This window comes from Ochotona curzoniae, unplaced genomic scaffold, assembly GCF_017591425.1.
Source record: "Ochotona curzoniae isolate NIBS_2020 unplaced genomic scaffold, NIBS_Ocur_1.0 contig_605, whole genome shotgun sequence".
Classification (NCBI taxonomy): Eukaryota; Metazoa; Chordata; class Mammalia; order Lagomorpha; family Ochotonidae; genus Ochotona; species Ochotona curzoniae.
In genome coordinates this window covers 3,658,866-3,681,525 of record NW_024466491.1, presented here as the reverse complement: position 1 = coordinate 3,681,525, position 22,660 = coordinate 3,658,866, and the positions used below count along the sequence as shown (strand labels likewise).

At 56.5% G+C, this 22,660-nt stretch overlaps 1 protein-coding gene across 1 annotated transcript; it reads left to right on the top strand.

Annotated features, from left to right (window-relative positions):
• The first annotated feature begins 9,600 nt into the window (after positions 1 to 9,600).
• CD70 (CD70 molecule) lies at positions 9,601 to 12,792 on the top strand. Its single transcript, XM_040990229.1, has 4 exons — positions 9,601 to 9,768; positions 10,071 to 10,229; positions 10,343 to 10,376; positions 12,407 to 12,792. Exons 1-4 carry the CDS (start codon positions 9,601 to 9,603, stop codon positions 12,790 to 12,792), a joined length of 747 nt encoding a protein of 248 aa, XP_040846163.1.
• The last annotated feature ends 9,868 nt before the right edge of the window (positions 12,793 to 22,660 follow it).

The window sequence follows — 22,660 nt, the reverse complement described above, 5'->3', positions numbered from 1 at the left end:
CCTAGGCCACAGGCAGGGAGCTGGATGGGAAGTGGAGCAGCCGGGATTAGAATCGGCACCCATATGGGATCCTGAGCATTTTAGCCACTAGGTTACCGCACCAGGCCCCTCTGCCTGGTTTTTGGGGGATGTGGACCACACTGGGTGATGGGCAAGGGTCCACAGCGGCAGAGGCATGGATGGCATGACCCACACCGGCTGATAGACACACAAGGAGCCTGGCTGGCTGCTGACCTAAATTCAGGAGCACAGGATGATGGGTGGGGTGGGGGCAGGAAAGGGAGCCGATCCTGACACTTTGTCCAAATCAGAGGGTGGAAGGAAGTTTCCGTGTAGTGGCTGGAGGGAGGTCTGAGTCCCTGGGACTCTGGGGGTCCCAGCGGTGAGCACGTGGCATCCATGGGGATTGTCGACACTGTGGCTGTCATCACGCAGCAGGGAGGGAGACCAGCGGCTAGCTGAGGTGCTCCTGGCTCCACCCCGACTCCTGCCCTCCAGGACCTGGAGCCAGCCCTAACAGCTGCCGGGGCCTCAGGCTGCTCGTCCAGGGATAGCTGATAGAATGACAACAGTGCTTGCTTGCCCTATGTTCGTTGTAAGACAAGAGCAGAGCAGGCGTGGAAAGCACTTTTTTTAAAGATCGTTTTTATTTGAAAGGTAGACTGAGAGAGATGGAGAAATTGATACATCTTCCACCCACTTGTTCACTCCCCAAGTGGCCACAGCAGCCAGATCTGAGGCACGTAGACCCCAGGGGGCTTCCTCTAGGTCTCCCCTATGTGTGAGTGTAGGGGTCCAGTACTTGGGACCAGCTTCTGCTGCTTTCCCAGAAGCCTTAGCAGGGAGCTGGATGGGCAGTGGGGCAGCCAGGACCTGAACCGGTGACCCTATGGGATGCTGGTGTCATAAGTGGTGGCTTCCCCAGGCTAATGCGCCACGCCGACCCTAGAACTGTCTGTGATAGCACCCGGTAGACAGTAGGCGCTTAAGCAGTGTGTCAGAGAGGACAGCGTGTGTGTGTGTGGGGCGGGGGAGGCTGCCTTGTGTAGACCAGGCACGTCTCTGACAAGGTGGCCGAGGGGCTGACCGCTTCCACCAAGGGTGGCCGCTGAGTCCGGGAAAGTGTGTCCCTTTCTGCCCTGCTCTGGCTGGCAGGTGGGAGGCGAGAGCCATTGCCCCCCGCCCCCAGCCCCAGTGCCCAGCCCCAGCCCCCGCCGGAGTTTCCTCTGTTCTCTCATCATGGTCTTTCTATTTCCGTGGCTTTGATGAGGAGACCTAAGTGTCAGGACAGTGCATTTATACAAGCCACCGACTTCCGCCTGGGGCTGGAGCAGCTTGCTAAGTTTAGTCTCCAAACTTGGGGGGGGGGGACAGGGGGGAGGAGGAGCGCCCCACGCCTTGAAGAGGAGGTGAGAGGAGCGAGCGAGCGGGACAATGGAGAGAGAGAGAGAGGGATGGGATGAGTGGCCCACGGAGCAGATGGGGCGTGATGCCTTGCAGCAGGAGGAGGGGCCCAGAGGAGAGCTGGAACCTCCCTGTGGGCTCAGATAAGGCGTGGCAGCAGGAAGCCCTTGGCGCCCCCAGCGCCCCCGGCGCCCCCAGCGCTGGCCACAGACCTACTTTGCAGCTTCTGAGAATTTTATCTGCACAGTTTCCTCTTTCACCCCCAATGCCACCACCAGCATCTCCCCATTTCACCTCCTAGCCTCCACTCCCACTCGGGCCCGGAAGTCCACTGCCTTGCTCCCTCCCACCACCACCTCCACCCAGAAGTGACACAGAAAGCTGATAAGAACCAAGGAGGGCGTCTCGCTTTCCAGCGGCTGCTTGTTGCGGTTCAATACCCGGGATGCACCTTGCAGGAGAAAAGAAACATGAGGTGGGCCTGTTGAGCTAGCCTAGTGACTAAGACCTTAGTTTGTGTGTGCCAGGATCCCACAGGGGCACTGGTCCTAATCCTGGCTGCTCCACTCGCCATCCAGCTTCCTGCTTGTGGCCTGGGAAAGCAGTCAAGGACGGCCCAAAGCCTTGGGGAGACTACAGCCGCCTACGAGACCCAGAAGAAGCTCCTGGCTTCAGATCAGCTCAGCTCCGGCTGTTGTGGTCACCTGGGGAGTGAATCATCAGACGGAAGATCTTCCTCTCTGTTTCTCCTCCTTTTCCCAGGTCTCCCATGCGGGTGCAGGGTCCCAAGGCTTTGGGCCGTCCTCCACTGCTTTCCCAGGCCACAGGCAGGGAGCTGGATGGGAAGTGGAACAGCTGGGACACGAACCGGTGCCCATATGGGATCCTGCTGCTTGCAAGACAGGAATTTAGCCACTGAGCCATCGCAGGGGGCCACCAGGGCACATTTTGTCCCCTTCATGTCCCAGCAAGGAACCCAATCCTGATCAAGTTCCACTCTTTCCAGCTCTTAGTTTACGCAAAAATCAGTCGCTATGGCCTTGGAGCCAAATTCTGCCCACCCTGCCTCTGCCCGCCAGCTAGGAGTGGCTTGGAAATCATCTTGCGTAGCCCGTGAGAATGTATGCAATGCCAAGGGCAGAAAAGAAAGCTGGGGGGGCGGGGGCGGAGGAAAGGGAGGGAACAAGAAAGGAAGAATGAGAGGGAGGGAGAGAAGCAGGGAGCGGGCGTCCTTCTTTCCCCTAAAGACGCAGGGAAAAAATTATTCTGAGTTTTTGAAGCGAGATTTGCTAACCTGACACAGGCTATTTTTGATGATGCTTACATAGTTGATGAGGGTGGGAAGGGTTGAGGTTTGGGGGAAAGTGGGTGAGACCACTGTTTCCAAATTTTCCTTTTCTTCTTCCTGTTTCTGGAGGAAGAGGAGAGAAGGCGAGAGAAGTCACACCCAGCCCCGCAACCGCCTCAGCACCCAGGGGTGTCACCCTCAGATGTCATCCCAGGGTCCCCAGGATGCTCCGAGGGTTCTACTCAAGCGGATTCTATAGTTCTGAAATGCTGTCAGACTCGCCGAACCAGAGATGTGGAAATCCTTCCAAGGCCCACTGGCTGACTCAGTCCACCTTCAAGTCTCCGTTCACCCAGAAATTCGCTCTCAAGCTTGGTCCAATTTGTTCTGCCTTCCTTCCTCTCTTATGCTGCCAGGTGTCCCCTGCAGGCTACAGTGGCCTGCCATATCCTCCATGGACATCTGGGTATGCAATGGATTGCCCCCTCTAAGCCACTGCTGAGCCAATCTGAAGCCAGGAGCCAGGAGCCGGGAGCCTCTTCCGGGTCTCCCACACAGGTGCAGGGTCTCAAGGCTTTGGGCCGTCCTCCACTGCTTTCCCAGGTTACAGGCAGGGAACTGGATGGGAAGTGGAGCAGCTGGGACTCGAACCAGTGCCCATACGGGATCCCAGCAGGTGCCAGGATTTAGCCACTGAGCCCCACTTCCACCTGTGCTGCCTAGTCTGCTCGCTCTACGTCCACTGTCGCCCCCTACAGGCCCTTCACCATGACAACAGCCTGAGTGAGGGGCTGGTTGGTTTCTGTTGGAGGGTTACACCCGGCAGGTGCACCAAACGAGTGAACACTCACCAGCAGCTCTCACTCACATCCCCAGCGTCCAGGAATCCCCCTCATGTCTACCTCTCGGGCATGCCTCTCTCCCTTGCTCCTAGGGAAACTCTACTCAGCATTCCAACGCAATGAGCTGGCTTGGGATACCATTTCCATCCTCTGTAACAACTTCCTCCCTTCAACATTCTGTTCAAGAGACCCACGCGTGGTGAAATTCAAGGAAGACTTATGCTATACTTTCTCTTCCAAAAGATGGGTTTTAGGTGAAAGGCAGAGTGTCAAGAGGATAAACAGAGAGAGATGGCCACCATGGCCAGCCAGAGCTGAGCTGATCTAAAGCCAAGAGCTTCCTCCAGGTCTCCCACACGCGGGTGCAGGGTCTCAAGGCTTTGGGCCGTCCTCCACTGCTTTCCCAGGTCACAGGCAGGGAGCTGGATGGGAAGTGGAGCAGCCGGGACAAGAACTTCTCAAGCGATGTCTGCCCAGGTGGTGCCTCCGCGCTGCCCCCTGCCGCCCGTCTTCCAAGTCAGCCAGCCCTCTCTAAGGAGGGGCCGTCCCACTGTGGTTTCCATTCACATTTCCCTGATGATTAATGATGCTGTTTGTCTATTGGTTATTCAATTGTATCTTCTGAGAACTGGCGAGAAGGGCCTTGGGCTATTTTTAAATCGGGTGATTTCGGGTTTTCTTTACTGAGCGCCTTCTGGCTTATTTGCTTTGCAAAATCTCCCTGCCATTCTGCAAGCTACCCTTGGGTCTGGGGGCAGGTGGAAGAGGACTATTTTCCTTTGTGATATATCTACTTAGCAGGTGGTAATCCCATCTCTCTCTCTCTCTCTCTCTCTCTCTCTCCCCCCCCCCCCCATCTCTCTTCACTCTTGTCATATACTTTTGCTTTAAAATCCTGAAACTCCCTGCAGGCAATTTTCTGCGGTGTTTTTTCTCCTGGATAGTTCCATGATATCTGGTCTCTTCTATTTCACTGTCTGGTTCAAGCTGTTGTGTGTGTTGTGGGGGCCGGTGGGTTTTGCACGTGGTGTGGCGAGGAAGTTGGAATGGCCACCTTCGGCACGAGCGTCATCAGTCTTCCAGTATCACATATGAAAAAGACAAACCCTTTCCCCATTGGGTGTTCTTGGCACCGTTTCTGGAAGGCAGTTGGGGCTTGGCGCCATGGCATAGTAGGCTAAGCCTCTGTCTCAGGTGCCAGCAGCCCACATGGACGCTGCTTTGTGTCCTGACCGTAGCACCCCACCGTGGATAGAGGATAGAGAGGAAGGTCCTCCATCTGCTGGTTCACTCCCCAGGCAGCCACAACACAGGTGCGCCGATCCAAAGCAAAGAGCCAGGAGCCTCTTCCGGGTCTCCCATGCGGGTGCAGGGTCCCAAGGCTTTGGGCCGTCCTCTGCTGCTTTCCCAGGCCACAGGCAGGGAGTTGGATGGGAAGTGGGGCAGCTGGGACTTGAACCAGCAGCCCTTCAGGATCCCAGCACATAGACAATGAGGATTTAGCCACTGAGCCATCACGCCAGACTTCCACCTTCCCAAACCCGTTTCTTTGGCCAATGTTTTATAGTGCAGAAGGCACGAATCTTTTGCCCCCTTAATTCAGTTTATTCACCACTAGGGACACCGCATCTTACATCGTGAAGGCCTGGTTTGAGGTTTAGTTCAAGTTCTTCGGACTCTGCCATCCCCGTGGGAGACCCAGACGGGAGCCTGGCCCAGCCACAGCTGTTGCAACCATTTGAGGAGTAAACCAGCAGACAGAAGATCTTTCTCTCCCTCTTTGTTCCTGGAACCTCAGCCTTTCAAATAAATAAAATAGCCCTTAGACAACACAGAACGTCAACAGGAGACACGTGGGCAGCTCCACACTGAACTCTGACCTCGTCCGAGCAAGCTTGCATCGTTTACACAGCACCCTCATGTCAAGGAGGGGCTCCCCGTACAGTGGGGCTCGGGTCAACTCATCAAGCCTTGGGGTATGTCCCCACCATCCACCAAGTCCTGCCCCCTCGCGTACTTCCTTGATTTCCTGCCCCCCTCCCCAATTTACACGAAGGACAGCCGCGAGGGGTGGGCTGGCCGAGGAGATCTCCTCCCGTGACCCTGGCCCTACAGATGGGGGAAGCTCCCGGGGAAGAGGCGCAGGCTAGAAGAGGACAGAGTCCCCTAGTGATGCAAGCGGGGTGGGGGAGGGACATGTCAGCCTACCTTCCAACCCAGAACCTCCTCCCACTCAAAAACACGACGGTTGCGCCTTCTTCGTGCGAGAACCCAAGGGGAAACCCACGGAGTCCTAAGCCCGCTGGCCGAGGCACCGGTGCCCATCCCGAGGGGGTCTTTGCGTGAGTCTTGTGTCACACTGGATTGATTGATGGATTGATTGATTGATTGACTGACTGATTGCATAGGTACCTGGGCCGGATTGACACACGCAGGCGCGCTGAGGACGCGGAATGCTTGGAGGAGGATAGCCACCTGCGGCACGGGAGGCGCATGTGGCTCCCCTCGGTAGACACTGCAGAGCCACCGGCGCTCGCGTCTCCGTCGCACACCTGCAGAGCTGCGCCTGGATCCGCTGTCCACACCGCAGCTGGCACAAGGCCTGGCCTGCTCACAGTTCACACCATTGTGGTGCCAGCTCTGCCCCTACCGATGCGCCCCTAGGAGGCAGCAGGCCACAGCTCAACTGCCTGGGCTCCTGCACACACCCCCAGGAGCCAGGAGCTCCTGGCTCCTGTTTGACCTCCTGGCTCCTGACTTCTCTCTGGCTCAGTCTGGCTGCTGTAAACATTTGGGAGAGTGACCCAGTGCATGGAAGATCTTTCTCTCTTTCTCTCTCTCCCTGATTCTTCCCATAAAAGACAGCCCGTTCCTGGGAGCTCCACTGTGCTGTCTCCCTCTGCTAGGAACTCACCTTCCCAGCATTCCCAGACTTTTATCATCACAACAGCAAGTTCAGTTCAATGACAATTCTTTCACTCGCCTGCAGGAGACAGACCATGCAGCCGGAGCCTGCCTGGGATCTGCTTCCTTGTCTCTTTTTAAAATATCTTATTTTTATCGGAAAGTCAGATTTACGGAGAGAAGGAGAGTCAGAAAGAAAGATCTCCCATCACTGGTTCACTCCCTCAACTGGCCACCACAGCCAGACAGAGCTGGGTCGATCCAAAGCCAGGAGCCAGGAGCTTCTTCCAGGTCTCCCACATGGCTGCATGACACCAAGGCTTTGGGCCGTTCTCCACTGCTTTCCCAGGTCACAAGCAGGGAGCTGGATGGAAAGTGGAGGCACCGGGACATGAACCAGCACCCCTGTGGGATACCAGCGCTTGCAGGGAGGCGGCTTAGCCAGTTGAGCCATCCTGCCAGGTCCCCTTCCTTCTCTCAGGAACCTTCAGTTCTAAAGGGCTGTGCATGCCATACGGCTCCTTCTTCACGGCTGAGTAATATTCCATTGTGAGTGTGTACCGCATTGGAGTGGCCATGTCTTTCCCCAGTCATGGTGCTGAGGTCCGTGTCTTGGCTCCTTAAAGGCAGGTACCTGTCAGGTGCTAAAACACAGCAGAACCATTCAGGTTCTGAGTAAGACCCCCGTGCTTTGCGCTGCCCACCCTGCTCTCTGTTGATTCTACCCCCTTCCTTCTCCCTTTCTTCCTCACCACCCCCATTCTGCACATCTTTATCTGAAGGCAGACAGAAACAAAGAGACAGAGCTCCCACCAAAGACAACCGTGACAGGGCCCGGTGCGGTAGCCTAGTGGCTAAAGTCTTCACCTTGCATGCACCAGAATCCCATATGGACACCGGTTCCTATTCCAGCAGCTCCACCTCCCACCCAGCTCCCTGCCTGTGGCCTGGGAAAGCAGTGGAGCATGGCCCACAGCCTTGGGACCCCGCACCCGCGTGGGAGACCCGGAAGAAGCTCCTGGCTCCTGTCTTCAAATCAGCTCAGCTCCGGCTGTGGTCTCTCTGAGGTCACTTGGGGCGTGAATCATCAGAGAAGACTTTCCTCTCTGTCTCTCTGTATATCTGACTTACCGATAAAAACAAATAAATCTTTTTTTTTTTTTAATGCCCGTGACAGCCAAGGCTCGGGCCCAGGGCCAGGATTTTGAAACTCTGTGCATCTGCCCCGTGAGAAGGCTAAAGACTCAACTGCTCGCATCGTCCCGACTCGGGAGCCGGAGCCTGGGGACTGAACCCAGGGGCTCGACACAGGGGGGCAGGTTCAGCCTCACCGCCAGCCTAGCCACCCACCCCTTCCTTCCCCAGCCCACCTCACCTCCTACACTGCCCAGCTTCGCCCCCGTGGACGCTACGGTCACCCTTCACTCTCCACGGCACGCGAGCGACGTCAGCGTTCTCAAACTACACGCACACGTCTCTGGCACAAGCCGTGTGTGAGCACCCATGTTACGTGTGTCCAGCCAGGCTGTTCTCACATCCCCAGCTCCGCTGCAGGGTCCCCCTTCTCGGGCTGCACTGGGAAAGGAGCTGCTAAGGGTATAGGCGTGTGCCACCCCCGGTGCCTGCTGCGAAGCCCCTGATGCAGCTCCACCCCATCGCCCAGGGGCAGGGCGGGGTTGAGGGGGAAGTCCCACTGTGGCCTGGCCAGTTTCCCATCACGTTTCACTGCATCTTGGCAGCTGGGTGTCTTCGTTCTGAGTGGGCTCCTGCGCCCGGCGCTTTCGCCTTCACGTAGCATTCTGTCCAGCTGCACAGCTGCCTCGCCACAGCATCGTCTGCTTTTTCTGTTTTTAAAGATTTGTTTTTACCTGAAAGGCATATCAACAGAGAGAATGAGACACAGAAAAAAAAAAAAATCTTCCATCTCTTGGTTTACTCCCCAAGTGGCTTCCATGGCCAGGAGCCTCTTCCGGGTCTCCCAAGTGGGTACAGGGTCCCAAGGCCACCAGCAGGGAGCTGGTTGGGAAGTGGAGCAGCTGGAAGATGAACGGGTGGCCCCTGTGGGATCCTGGTGCCTGCAGGTGGAAGATTAGCCTCTTGAGCCACTGTGCCAACCCCATGATGTCACTTCACCTCTAGGATGTGTGTGTGTGTGTGTGTGTGTGTGTGTGTGTGTGTGTGTGTGTGTGTGTGTGTTTTGGAAGCAGAACGAGGCAGTGCCTGCCTGTCGACTGCCTCACCACCCCGACTCATCTCCAAACGCAGACGTGTTCTGACATCTGGGCTGTACAGGAACCTGGGGAGGCCCCGGGGAGCACCCCCACAGAGGACACGAGGTAAGGAAGGGGAGACAGCGGGCTGTCTCACTCCGTCATGACCACCGTGTTCCTCCCGCCAACCTGGGCAGTCACCTGACCACTCCTGACTGCCAGGTAAGGTCAGGAATGCGCCAGAGCAAGGGAGACACTGCTACACCATCATCCCATAGGGCCACGGGTTCGAGTCTGGGCTGCTCCACTTCTGATTAGGCTCCCTGCTGAGATGCCTGGGGAAAGCGGTGGAGGACTGCTCAAGTGCTTGGGACCCGGCACTTGCGTGGGAGATCCAGAAGAAACTCCTGGTCCTGACTTGTAGCCATCCCAGCCCCGGTCGTTGTGGCTCTCTCTCTCTCTCTCTCTCTCTCTCTCTCTCTCAGCTTTCATGTAAATAAAGAAGTAGAGAGGCGTGCATGAAGATCTGGGGAGCCACTCCCAACTCCTGGCTGCTTTCTGAACCCCGGGGGGAACTAACACAGTCTCCAGCCCTCCCACCCCTGCCGCTGTGGATGCACTGTGCGCTGGGGGTCTCCCCAACGAGCAAGGAAGAAGGCAGGAGGAACCAAACAGGAAAGCTAGACCGCCAGGGTCAGAGGGATGGGCTGCGGCAGCCGCTGTCCTCCCTCCCCCCAGATGGCCTCAGCTGGGAGGTGAGGGCCTGCACAGGCTTGAGGGGATTTCCCTGAGCTCAAGCCCCTCCCTTGGGCCGGACATCCCCAAGAGAGAGAGAGAGGGGCAGGCAGGTCGAGGCAGGCAAAAACCCTCAGAGAACCGCGCCCGCAGGGACCCAAGTTTCCTCCTGGCTCAGCGGCCGCCCTCGCCCATGCTACGCCGGCCGCGGGCCGCGATGGCGGAGGAGGGCTCCTCCTGCCCCTCGCTACGCCTACCCTGGGCATCGGCGCTGCGCCCGCTTCTGCCACTGGCCCTCATCGTGGCAGCGGTCTACGGCTTCCTCTACAGCCCTTGGCTGGCGAAGCAGCAGCAGCCGCAGCAGCAGCAGCTAGAGACACCTGCGGTGAGTGAACCGGAGAAGGGAGTTGCAAGCGCAGGGAGAGTCGGCGCGCACCAGGCTCCGGGTGCCGGGAACCTGGTCCGGGGCGAGGGACCGCGCACCCGCCCGGGGCGCGCAGATGGACTGACGAGAGGGAGAAAGGGAGAGCTGGGTGACAACGGAGGCTGTGTGTGTGTGTGTGAGAGAGAGAGAGAGAGAGAGGGAGAGAGAGACAGAGACAGAGAGACAGAGAGCGCGCGCCAGGAGGGACAGGTGCGGTGTTCCCCCTGGCACGGCTGACTCAGAGGCTCCTGGGGGCTTCACAGGGCAGGCAGTGGATCACCCATGGGCGCGGGGAGTTCCGTTTGGGGACCGCGCAGGGGCCTTCGCGTAAGGAGGCCCTCCGGGTGCCTGCGTCCGGTAACTTCCAGGAAAAGTCTCTGGGCAGCGCCGAGTTTGGTGCTCAGGCTGTCTGGAAAGCTGGAGTGCGGCGGGAGGGGGGATAGACAGACCCCCTCCTCTCCCGGGCTGGCATTTTCTAGTTGGTTTTTTTTTTTTTTTTCATTTTTGTTTTGTTTTTCATCTCCCCCTCCCACAGTGGGACATTGCTGAGCTGCAGCTGAACCGCACAGGTGAGACGGGGCAAGTGCGGGCCGGGTGCGCGCCAGGGTGCGGGTGCAGGTGAGAGCAAATGAATGAGACAGAGGAAGAGGGCAGACGCAGAGGCGCAGGTGTGCGCCTGGGTACCTTTCCCTTCCCATTTAGCTCTTCACTGTCCATTTTTATGTGTGTAATTTTTTTTTTGAAAGGTTGACCACCTCCCCCGACCCCGTCTCCGCCCCGTGCCATAGTGCAGTAGGTTAAACTTTCAGCAGAGCTGGCATCCCATATGGGCCCTAGCTGGTTTGAGTCCCAGCTGCTCCACTTCCCATCCAGCTCCCTGCCTGTGGCCTGGGAAAGCAGTGGAGGACGGCCCAGAGCCTTGGGACCCTGCACCCGCGGGGGAGACCCGGAAGAGGCTCCTGGCTTCGGATTGGCTCAGCACCTGCCGTTGTGGCCACTTGGGGAGTGAATCATCGGACGGAAGATCTTCCTCTCTGTCTCTCCTCCTTTCTCTTTCAAATAAGAATAAATGATCTGAAAAAAAAAAAAAAAGGAAGGAAGAGAGGAGAAAAACCTTCCATCCACTGGTTTACTCCCCCAAAACCTGCAAGAACCAGAGCTGGACCAGACCAAGGCTAGGCACCAGGAGTTCCTTCCGGGTCTCCCCCGATGCGTGCAGGAGCCCAAGCTCATCTTCAGCTGTGTCCCGGGGTGCGCATGCGCAGGGAGCTGGGGCCGGCCAGTTCTCAGCCCAGACTCTCCGAGACACAGGCTCCCTTCCGGCGTGTCTCCCTCTCCTTTGAAAGAGCCCAAATCAACCCAGAAGGCAGAGCAAGCAGTCCCCGCAGCCATGACCCCATTCACTCCCCCCAGTGCAGCCTGCGCATGTCCAACCCTTACCCTGGGAGCAGGATGCGGCCGGCAGCCAGCCGTGGGCAGGCCAGCCACACCCCTGGTCCTGTGGAGGAAGAGAAGGGACAGAGCGTGCTGGGGGTGTGGGCCTCCTCACTTGGGGTCTCAGCCATGGCCAGCTGCCCCCCCGGGGGGACCTGAGCCAGTGGGCAGACAGGGCCCCTTCCAGCTGTCCGCTGCGCCTCTTTCTCTTCTGGGCTGTTGTGTCTGCAGGGGGGGCCCCTTGAGTTGGGGTACTGTGTCCTGTTTGTGTGGAACAGGTGAGATTCAACATTCTACCCCTCAGTGGTAATCTCTCTCTCTCTCTCTTCTCTCCCTTTGTCTCTCTCTCTCTCACCTTCTCTGTGGCTCTGTGCCCGGCCTTCAACCCCAAGGCTCTGGGTGGGTGATGGGGGCACGTGGGCAGCTGGCTCCAAGTGGTATCAATGTTTCTGATCATGTGCCCAGCTGACCAACCAGCACGGCCACCATGCCTACACCCCCCGAGCCTGACCCGTGGCCAAATGCAGCCCTCCCAGGGGGAGGGGAGGAGATGGCAGATCCTGGCACACGCCCTGTGGGTCCTTTTCCAGCGTACAGTGACAGGTGTCCTGGTCGGCCTCTTTGAACAAATAGAAACCAAGATACAAGGGTGTGTAGGTCCCCAGAAGAACCCAAGGAGCCCTTTATGACTCAGGGGTCCTAGAGAGAAGGTACTGCCTCATAGGCCCCAAGGGGATTGAGGGGCAGCCACAGGGGACCCAGCTAGTGAGAGACGTAACAAGGGACATCTATTTGAGGTCGTGGGGTCGGGGAGTGGTTGTGTGGAGTCGGGGCTGCGGACGGGGTTCTGCCTGTGAGCTGTAGCTGGCTGTGCCTTAAGCAGATGGCTTTGAGGAACCGGGAGGAGGCGGGGTCCTGGTGGTTGGAGCCACCAAGCTGGGTTCCAATGTAAGAAGGTTGACCCCAGGCTCAGAGCAGACGCTGGGTGGTAGAACAGCAGGAATTCACTGCCCGAGGACTCTTTCTATCCAACTGCTACTCTCTCTCTCCATCTTCTCTTCCCCGTCTCTCCTTCATCCCATCATCAACACAACCACCCCCACCTCGAGCCTCAGCAACCCTAAACCGCTCTCCTCCCATTCCCCCAACCCTTATGCCTCAGCAGGTGCTCGCCAGGACCCCAGGCTGCGCTGGCAGGCCGGCCCGGCACTCGGCCGCTCCTTCCTGTTCGGACCGGAGCTGGACGACGGGCAGCTACGTATCCAACGTGACGGCATTTACCGGTTGCACATCCAGGTCACGCTAGCCAACTGCTCCTGGTGGGGACCCACCCGGCCCCGCGGTGCCACTCTAGCCTTGAGCATCTGCAAACCGGCCACACACAGCATCAGCATCTTGCGCCTCCACTTCTCCCAGAGCTGCAGCGTCGTCTCCCAGCGCCTGACACCCCTGGCCCGTGGGGACCTGCTGTGCACCAACCTCACACTGCCCCTGGTACCCTCCCAAAACCCCGACGAAACCTTCTTTGGTGTCCAGTGGGTGCATCCCTGAATATATATATATATGTATATTCTCCGGACAATGGCCCTCACAGCCCAGTAGGAGTAGGGAGGCTGTGGCGGCCAGACACTGCTGCTACCATAGATAGGAAATAAGAATATCTAAGAAACCAATAAAAAGTTGTACTTGACCCCTGCTCCATGTGTTGGCTAGGTACAGGAGGTGCTTATCTGTGCCCAGAGGCCTGGGCCCTTCGGGTAGCTGCAACACCACAGATTCCAGGCAGGTGGGGCTGGGAACACACAGGAGGCAGAACTCCACTTCCCACCCAGACAAAGGCTTTTGTTTTTATTGGAAAGTCATATATACAGAGAGGAGAGACAGAGAGGAAGATCTTCCGTCCGATGATTCACTCCCCAAGTGGCCGCAACGGTTGGTGCTGAGCTGATCCAAAGCCAGCAGCCTCTTCCGGGTCTCCCACGCGGGTGCAGGGTCTCAAGGCTTTGGGCCGTCCTCTACTGCCATAAGCAGGGAGCTGGATGGGAAGTGGAGCAGCCAGGATACAAACCAGCACCCCCTGTGGCAGAGGATGAGCCCACTGAGTCAGGATGCTGACCCCCCAAAAAGTTTTCTTAATAAAGACCCATGTATCCAAAGGTAGCTGATCTTCCCCACTGCCCTCCGCCATCTCAGAAGCTCCTGCGACAGAGAAAGGGTTGCAAAAAACCGAAGCAGCACTCAGGATTCCCAGGGAATCTCCAAAATGAAGAGGGAGATGACTTCAGCCGCCGTAAGCTCATAACTTTCCCCCACACACACCAGCACCCCCACCACTAGTGCGGCTGCTAGCTTTCCCCGTCACCCGGAAGTGAAAGCATCCATTGGCAGGTGAATGGCTTAGAGAAGACGGCCGCTGCGGGCAGGCGACCAGCTATTCATACACCATAAAAGGGAAGGAAGTTGAGGGGCTCCTCCCCACGTCGGAGCATCCCAAGCCTGGAGTTCAAGTCCCGCCACCTCCGCTTGCCAGCTGCTTCCCTGCTCCACCAACCTCAGCCTGGGAGGCACTAGGGGATGGTCCTTTGGGTCCCTGCCACCCACTCTCTCTGCCTCTCAAACTTTTTTTTTTAATGTTTATTCATTTTTATTGCAAAGTCAGATATGCAGAGAGGAGGAGAGACAGAGAGGAAGATCTTCCGTCCGCTGATTCACTCCCCAAGCAGCCAGTCCTGAGCTGATCTGAAGCCAGGAGCCAGGAACTTCTTCCAGATCTCTCACTCAGGAATTCAATCCCACACAAGTGCGGGAGCCCAAGACTTCGGGCCATCCTCAACTGCCCCCCCCAACCCCCACCAAGGCCACAAGCAGGGAGCTGGATGGGAAGTGAGGCTGCCGGGATTAGAACCGGTGCCCATATGGGATCCTGGTGGTGCGTGCCAGGCGAAGACTTAGCCACTAGGCTATCGCACCGGGCTCTCTGCCTCTCAAACTTTAACAAAGGAAGGAAGTGTTGCCACAAACTGCACTGAAGAAGCCTGAAGATGCTTTCTGAGAGATGGGAGTCGGGGGGGACGGGGTTGGGGGCCCCAAGAGTTTCCCGGGGACGGAGTTTCAGTTTGGAGGGCGTGGGGGAGGAGGGTGAGACAGAGGAGAAAGTTTTGGAGCTGTGGGTGAGGACCTTGCCGTCTCAGGACTGCTCCGGCGCTGCGCCCTTCAACGAGATTAGGGCACTCTCTGCCAGGTGCACTGCTTCTCGCGGTAAAATTGAAGAAGGATAGATTGAAAAAGCTTTCTCCTTCCCAGTCCAAGCTCTCTGTCTCTCTTGGATGATGGAGATTTCCTGGGCAGCAGGGTGGGAGCTGGGTGGGGGGCTGAGAATGTATGTTGGGGTACAGGACAGGGCAGGGCGGGTCCGGGTTGGGTGGGCGGGTAGGGGGAGTCGCCATTTGCCTACAGCAGCTACAGGAAGGCTTGATTTCCGGCTGCTCCAGCATCCCGTTGATGGACCCTGGAAAGCAACGGAAACCCAGTGACATGGGGGACCCAGATGGAGCTCGCAGAGGCTCCCAGGTTTCACCCACTCCCAGCCCAGTGTCCTTCAAATGTAATCGGGGGACCAGGAGCCATAGCCTAGTGGCCAAAGTCCCTGCCTTGAACACTCTGGGATCCCATATAGGTGTCAGTTCTAATCCTGGAAGTCCTGCTTCCCATCCAGCTCCCTACTTGTGGCCTGGGAAAGCAGTGGAGGACGGCCCAAAGCCTTGGGACCCTGCACCCGCGTGGGAGACCCAGAAGAGGCTGTGGGTTCCTGGCTTCGGATCAGCACAGCACCGGCCGTTGTGGCCACTTGGGGAGTGAATCATCGGACGGAAGATCTTCCTCCGTCTCTCCTCCTCTCTGCATATCTGACTTTCCAATAAAAATAAATAAACCTTTTTTTTTTTTAAATGCAATCACTCATGGAAACATTTTAAGAGGTCCCCTGATGCGGCCGTGGCAGGGAGGCCCCCAGGGGACAATGAGATGGAGGGAGGAGGCCAGGGCCGCCAGCTCCCCACGCGTGTGACATTTTCTCTTCCTTTCTTTACACTGAAGCTTTCAGCTAGGGAATACTCTTGTAATGATTCATATCAGAAAAGAACAAAATTTCCCCCACCGCCCCTGCCCTTCCCAGCAGCATCTGGGGCCTGTTCTCTCTGACCTCTCAGAGGCCTGTTAGGACAGATGCTCACGGGAGGCCTGGCTCGGCTCTGCGGCTCTGCAGGGCTTGCTAGGAGGAGATGCCTGGCCCCGAGGGGACAGCCCCTCCTGCTGGCTGGCGCATGCTAGGGTGGCCCCGGCTGCCACCCGGTGAGAAAGTGGGAGGGCACCTGAGTTTTCTTAAGTTTTATTTTTACTTCAAGAGTTTAGAGAGAGAGAGAGCAGAGATCTTCCACCCACTGGCTTGCTCCCCAGTCGACTGTGAGCGCCGGAGCTGAGCCGACCCAAAGCCAAGGGCTAAGGAGCCCCATCTGAGTTTCCCACGTGGGTACAGGGTTCCAAGCCCTTGGGCCATCCTCTACTGCTTTCCCAGGCCACAAGTAGGGAGCTGGAAGGGAAGTGAAGCAGCCGGGACATGAATTGGATGCCCCTATGGGATTCCAGTGCCACAGATGGAGGGTTAGCATGCTACGCCACAATGCCAGGTCCAGCTTTCTCTTCTAAAGGATTTACCCTTAAGTACTGCTCCTCTGGACCCTGGCAGAGCCCCCCTACTCCCGCCACCTTTATGTAAATGGCAACTTCCATTCATTGACTCACTGCCCCAAATGTACATTAACTGCTAAGGAAGGCTGACCCAGCAATCCCCCCAAGTCAGGACCCCAGAACTCCACCTGCAGGGCTCCCACGTGGGTAGCAGCAACCAAGCCCTTGCGTCGTAACCTACAGCTTCCCAGGGTGAGCTCAAGCAGGGAGTCGGAGCCAGGAGCCGGAGCTGGGACTCGAACCTGGGCCCTGGGACGTGGCGCCCTCACCCTTGTCTTCATTGCTGGACTGAAGGATGCATGCTGGGACACAGGCAACAGCTGCCTTGCCACTGCTTGGTAGCTAACCCTTTCACTCTGCCTTGCAAATAAAACATCATTAAAAAAAAAAAAAGGATCCTGTATGGGGTTTTCCTGTGGAACACGAATCTACACTTTTTGCTGCTGAGGGGGAAAATAAATGAATTCTTTGAAAGTAGCAAAACCTTCAGAGCTAATGCATCCTTCTGGTTCCAGAACTTTCCCTCTGGGCTGAAAAGAGGAACTCGTACACATCAGTGGTCACTACCATCCCCTGGCAGCCTGTCGTGTCTCTCAGGACTCGCCTGCTGCCCCAGGTCCTGGGTGCAGGCTGAATCCTCCCCTCCTTCTCTCTCTCCCTCTCTCTCTCCCTCCCTCCCTCTCCCTCTCTCCCTGGCTGTTGCAGCCATCTATAGGGAATGAAACAGCAAGTGGACTCTCTCTGTCTCTCTCAATCCCCACTTTGCACACATTGGGATCTCATATAGGTATCCCGGCTGCTCCACTTCCCATCCAGCTCCCTGCCTGTGGCCTGGGAAAGCAGTGGAGGACGGCCCACAGCCTTGGGACCCTGCACCCGCGTGGGAGACCCGGAAGAGGCTCCTGGCTGCTGTCTTCGGATTGACTCAGCACCAGCTGTTGCGGTCACTTGGGGAGTGAATGGATGGACAGAAAATCTTTTTCTCTGTCTCTCCTCCTTTGGATATTTGACTTTCCAATATAAAAATTTTAAAAAATAATAATAATTTAAAAAACTGAATCAAGGCAGAAGACAGCCACTGACCTGGGGTCCACCCCACTCCCCATCCATCCGATATTGGAAGTGACTTAGTCCTGGGAGAGACGGCCCGGAAGTTCTCAGACATTCTCAACGGCTGCTCATCCTTGACCCAGTCGCCAGAGCTCTGTCTCCTTCCAGTTCCTCAAAATCATCGATTTTTAAAACCTCTGCCGGGGGCCCTGCAGCCACCTGGCAAAGGCACAGCTAGCAACCTGCTGGCCGGAAACTCCCATGCATGCATCCTGGGGCTGCAGAGAGGCGAGCTCAGCCGAGAAACCCCCACACACAGGAGCAGGGGGTCACAAAGGTGTGTACCCGGGCAGCCTCCTCGCCCCGCATCAAGCTCGGGATGCAGACGATGGCCAACAGGATCAGCACCACCACCCAAACCCCATTGGGCTGGGTGGAGTGAGGCCCAGAGTACAGAGTCAGAGGAGGCGGAGGAACAGAGAGGCAGACAGAGAAAGAGTACGTTGGAACAGCAAAATGCATCACTGGTCCTGCTCCACCTCTCATCACCATGGCAACTGCTGCAGGGGGCAGGGGTGGGGCTCAGGGCCTGACCCTGGTCCCTGCTTTCCCTGAAGTTTGCTGGAATCTGCTGCCTGTAGAATCCACAAGATGGAGACACAGGCTCACCTAGAGACATTTCCTGGCCCGTGGATTCCAGCTCCAGCCAGGGCAGCTAGCATCTGGGGAGCAAACCAGAGGCCGGCATCTCCTCCAGGATCTGTGTCTGCTGCATCGTAAACACAAATAAACACATCTGCTTCATTTGGTGAACTGACCGTTATGTCTTTTATTTGTAAAGATGTCTTCATGTGAAGGGCAGAGTAACAGAAAGAGAAATCTCCCTTCCACTCAAAGTGGTCTCAACTGCCAGGGCTGGACGAGGCCAAAGCTAGCAGCCAGCTTCCCATCAACCGCCTTGGCCACGCGGGTACAGGGGCCCACGCACTTGCTTTTTTTTTTTTTTTTTTTTCTGCTGAGTTCCCCAACACATCAGCAAGCAGCGAATCACCTGGGATTTGAACTGGTGCCCCTATGGAATGCCGCCACTGCAGGTGGTAACTTCACCCACTACACCACAACGCTGTCTCTAAATTAAAATAATAATGATAATAAAATGAAAAGCAAATAGTGCTGATTAATCTGTTTTCTGTGACTAATAACCCCGATCTATGGATCCAGCAGATCACAAAGAGATGCTGGGGCCCAAGTGGGAGGGGCCACGCCACATGAGAGTCTTTGGCTGGCAGAGTCCCTGTGGATCAGACGGTCACAGGAGCTGTGCCAGGGTCACAGAGAGGGCACTCCGAGGCGTCCGCCCATCCCCAGCTGTGCCCCTCCCTCCGTGGCAGAGGCCAAAGACAGGATATGACCGTAAAGGAGGATCTGGGCTGGGAGGGAGTGTTGAGAAGGCATTTGAGGAAGTCATATTTTTCATGACATCCGACAATGAGTTGGCCGTGCCCTGAGCCCAGGCCGGGCCCAGGCCACGAGAACCGCACCCGTGCCAAAGCCTTGGGATCAGCGGGCACCGTGGCAGAACTCCGATGACGAAGAGGAAGGAGAGGGAAAGGAGGGGACAAAAACCGCAGGATTGGAGCCAGCTCGGCGGCTCAACAGGCTGATCCTCCGACTTCAAGCACCAGCATCCCACAGGTTCGAGCCCTGGCTGCTCCATTTCCCATTCCATTCCCTACTTACAGCCTGAGAAAGCAGTGGAGGATGGCCAAAGCCTTGGGACCCTGCACCCACAGCTGCACCACATTACTCTCTCCCACACCCTCACCCCAGTCTGTCTCTTTAAGGGAATTTTGTCGGCGACAAAGATGACTCAGGCTGTCTCACTGACCACACAATAAAATCTAGACCTCACACCATCATCTCAAGATCCTGCTTTAAAAAAAAATTTATATATATATATCATTGTTAATGTATAAAATGGGTTTTTTTTTTAAATTTTCTAATTGAAGAGGCGATGTGCAGAGAGAAGGAAAGACAGAGAGAAAAATCTTCCATCCGCTAGTTTATTCCCCAAAGGGCCTCAATCGGGACCCATATGGGAGACCTGGAAGAAGCTCCTGACGCTCCTGGCTTTGTCCTGGTCCAGCCTGGACGCTGTCGCCTGGGGTTGTTGGGCTCCTACGCGTGCATGTCAAATCACCGGAAGATGGAGTCAGGCAGTTCGCGTGTAGGGCTCAGAGCAGTCCCACCGCTGGGTCTCCGTGCAGATCAAGCGCTGGTCCTCCTTCCGGGGCCATCCGAAGCTCACGGCTGTACTTCCCAGGTGGCCAGGTGGGGAGACGCTAACGAACAGAGTGGCCTTCCCTCTGCGCGGTGCAGGGGCGGCCGCAGCCATCACATGGGGCTTTGGAGCAGGCGTGATGATGGGGTTGTGTGGGGATGTTTGTCCTCGCTTTCCTGCGTGACAACACAGCTGGAAGCACTGGCTTGCTCACCCAGCTCTAGAGACTCGAGGCTCGAGGGAGGAGAGAGAGAGGAGAGAGAGCAGAGAGAGAGCAGAGAGAGAAAGGACGATCTTCCATCTGATGATTCACTCCCCAAAGTGACCACAACGGCCAGAGCTAAGCTGATCTGAAGCCAGGAGCCAGGAGCTTCCTCCAGGTCCCCCACGCAGGTGCAGGGTCTCAAAGCTCTGGGCCGTCCTCCACTGCTTTCCCAGGCTACAGGCAGGGAGCTGGATGCAAAGCAGGGCCGCCGGGATTAGAACTGGTGCCCATATGAGATCCTGGCGCATTCAAGGTGAGGACTTTAGCCACTAGGCTATGGCGCCACGTCCCCCTCCCGCAGGCTTCCTTCTATGCAGTCTGTCATGCTACAAAGACTGTGCTTTGGATGCACTGACACCATCAGCTCCACTTCCATGTTGGACCTGATGACTTGCAGTTCATCGACTCCTGGGTGCTCTCAGCCCAGGCAAGCTGACCCATGAAATGAGCCATCCCAGGCGAATTCCTGGGTACGGTAGTTAAGATGGTTCTTTTGAGAGTGAAACTGCCATCAGCAGGGCCAGCATCCCCTATAGGCAGTGGATCGAGTCCCAATTGCTCCACTTCCCATCCAGCTCCCTGCTCCTGAGCCGGACAGAGGCAGCAGGTGAACGCTCAAGTGTTTTTGCGTTCCCGCCCCCCATGTGGAAGCCCCTGCTGGTGCTCGTGGCTCCTGGCTGGCTCTGTCGTGTGTATTTAAGGGAGTGACCCAATGGCTGGAAGCTCTCTCTCTCTCTCCTTCAAATAAGTGCAAATCTACTAGCCCTGTGCAACTGTAGAATGCATTGCTTCTCTGGCTGGGGGTCCCAGGCTCTCTCAGGGCCAGTGCAACTGCTTGCTACAATCTCCCAGGGAGCCGGGATGTCCTTTGCAAGGGCTCCACCTGAGCCAAAAAAAAGGCAAGATAAAAAAAAAAAAATCCACCCCACTGATCCCCAAGACCCCATCCTCTCTTTGCTCCCTGGAGCCTACATTCCATCAAGGTTGATTCAGGTCTCTCCGAGTGGGGTGATATGATCTGACTCCCTGTTAATGCAAATCGTGACTTTGCCCCATGTGGCTTCCGCCCACCCGTGAGACAAGCCCTGGCATGCCCCATCACTCGCCTGCCTGTTCTAACTGCAGAAGCCAGCTGAACCGGCAAGCCATGCGCACACACTCACACACACACACACACACACACACACACACACACACACACACACACACTGAGCTCACCCTTCCGTGTACATGGTGGGGGCTTTACCAGGTCATAAGTCAAGCATGCGTGGCTGGTACAGTCACCCCAGAATGAATCAGATGCTCTAAGAGAGAGATGCGTCTCCAAAGGGAAAGAGGGGCAACCCCTTTCAACGTGCCCTCGCTGCTTGGCTGCTCCTGAGAGCTACAAGGAGCAAGATCCTGGGGCAGGTGCGCCTCTGGGCCCCGTTGGACCTTGCATCCCCTATTCATCTGGGTTTCTGATCTTACTAATGCGGACTTAGGTGGCTGCACAGCTGTCAGTCAAATGCCTTCCCTTTCCTGGGACATAGGGGGATGTGGGGGGCGGATGAAGTCACATAGCCTCACCCCCTTAGGGCCCTGAAGAGCCCGTGTTGGGGGGCGTGGAGCAAAGGGAGGGGGTCGCTCTTTTTCTCTTTTTTTCTCTCCTCTCCCTACAGAAGGACTCATACAGAGACTCACGGTTCCCTTGCCTGGCCTCTGTGCCTGACGATGGCTCTGAGCTGTACCTGCCACCCTCTGAATCAACCTTACCACCGTCGGAAGCCTGTGCTGACAATGTTGGGTTTTTTTGTTTTTTTGGGTTTTTTTGGTAACAGACAAGTACCTAGGCGTCAATGGGAGGCTGTAACCTAGACCACCACGTTTTGGCGAGCCAGGTTTGGGGCGTTTTCCTGCCCGCAGGTCCCCAGAGATCACCAAGGGGGATGAGGTGGCGGTGGTCTTCGACCGCAAGAACCGCCAGGGACAGTCTGATGGAGCATGACTATTTATTGTAAAATGAGAACAACCTGCACAGACTAGGAAAGCGGAAGGCAGAAGGGCGTTCCCCGGAAGTCCTCCCACCCGACAATGTCATTGGCTAGAAGACTTGTCTATCACTCTGAACCCTCCAACCAAGTCACAGGTCACGTTCCACAGGCTGGAAGCTGTGCCTCAGGTCACGTTCACCACCTTTGGCAGGTAAGCAGGCTGTGGGTCCCATCTGACTTCTTTTTTTTTTTTTAAGATTTATTTTATTTTTATTGGAAAGGCAGATATACAGAGAGGAGGAGAAACAGAAAAAAAGATCTTCCATCCGCTGGTTCATTCCCCAAGTAACCACAATGGCCGAGCTGAGCCGATCCAAAGCCGATTTGAAGCCAGGAGCCAGGAGCCTCTTCCGGGTCTCCCATGCGGGTGCAGGGTCCCAAGGCTCTGGGCCGTCCTCCACTGCTTTCCCAGGCCACAGGCAGGGAGCTGGGTGGGAAGTGGAGCAGCCGGGATTAGAACCGGTGCCCCTAGGAGATGTCCGTGTCACAAACTGTGGTGACCAGGGATTCCCAGAGGATCTGGTTGAAACCACTCACACACCGGAATCAATCTTAGCACTGTCGTTTGCTTACTGTTTCTCCAAGGCCTTGGAGCTGCGCTACAGAAAGTCCTTAACCTCCTTAACGCAAAATGCACCGACCGTCTTTGTGGTGCTCACACAGATGTACCACCCTCCACACGCTGGACTTGATTGTAGGGCCCGGCACAGTAGCCTAATGACTAAAGTCTTCACCTTGCATGCACCGGAATCCCATATGGGTGCAGGTTCTAATCCCAGTGGCCCCGCTTCCCATCTAGCTTCCTGCCTGTAGCCATTGAGAGAGTGTACCAGTAGTTGGAAGGCTTCTGTCTCTCCCTCTTTCTCTCCCCCTCCTATATCTGTGTGTGTGTAACTGTCTTTCAAATAAAAAGAAATCTTTAAAAATGCCATCACCTGTGGGCCCAGCAGGGGAACAGTGGACACCACCCTCTTGGGTTGCCACTCTGACTGGTGAGCATGAAAACCAGGACTGGGGCAGGCATGGCACCTGTCGGCAGGTGTG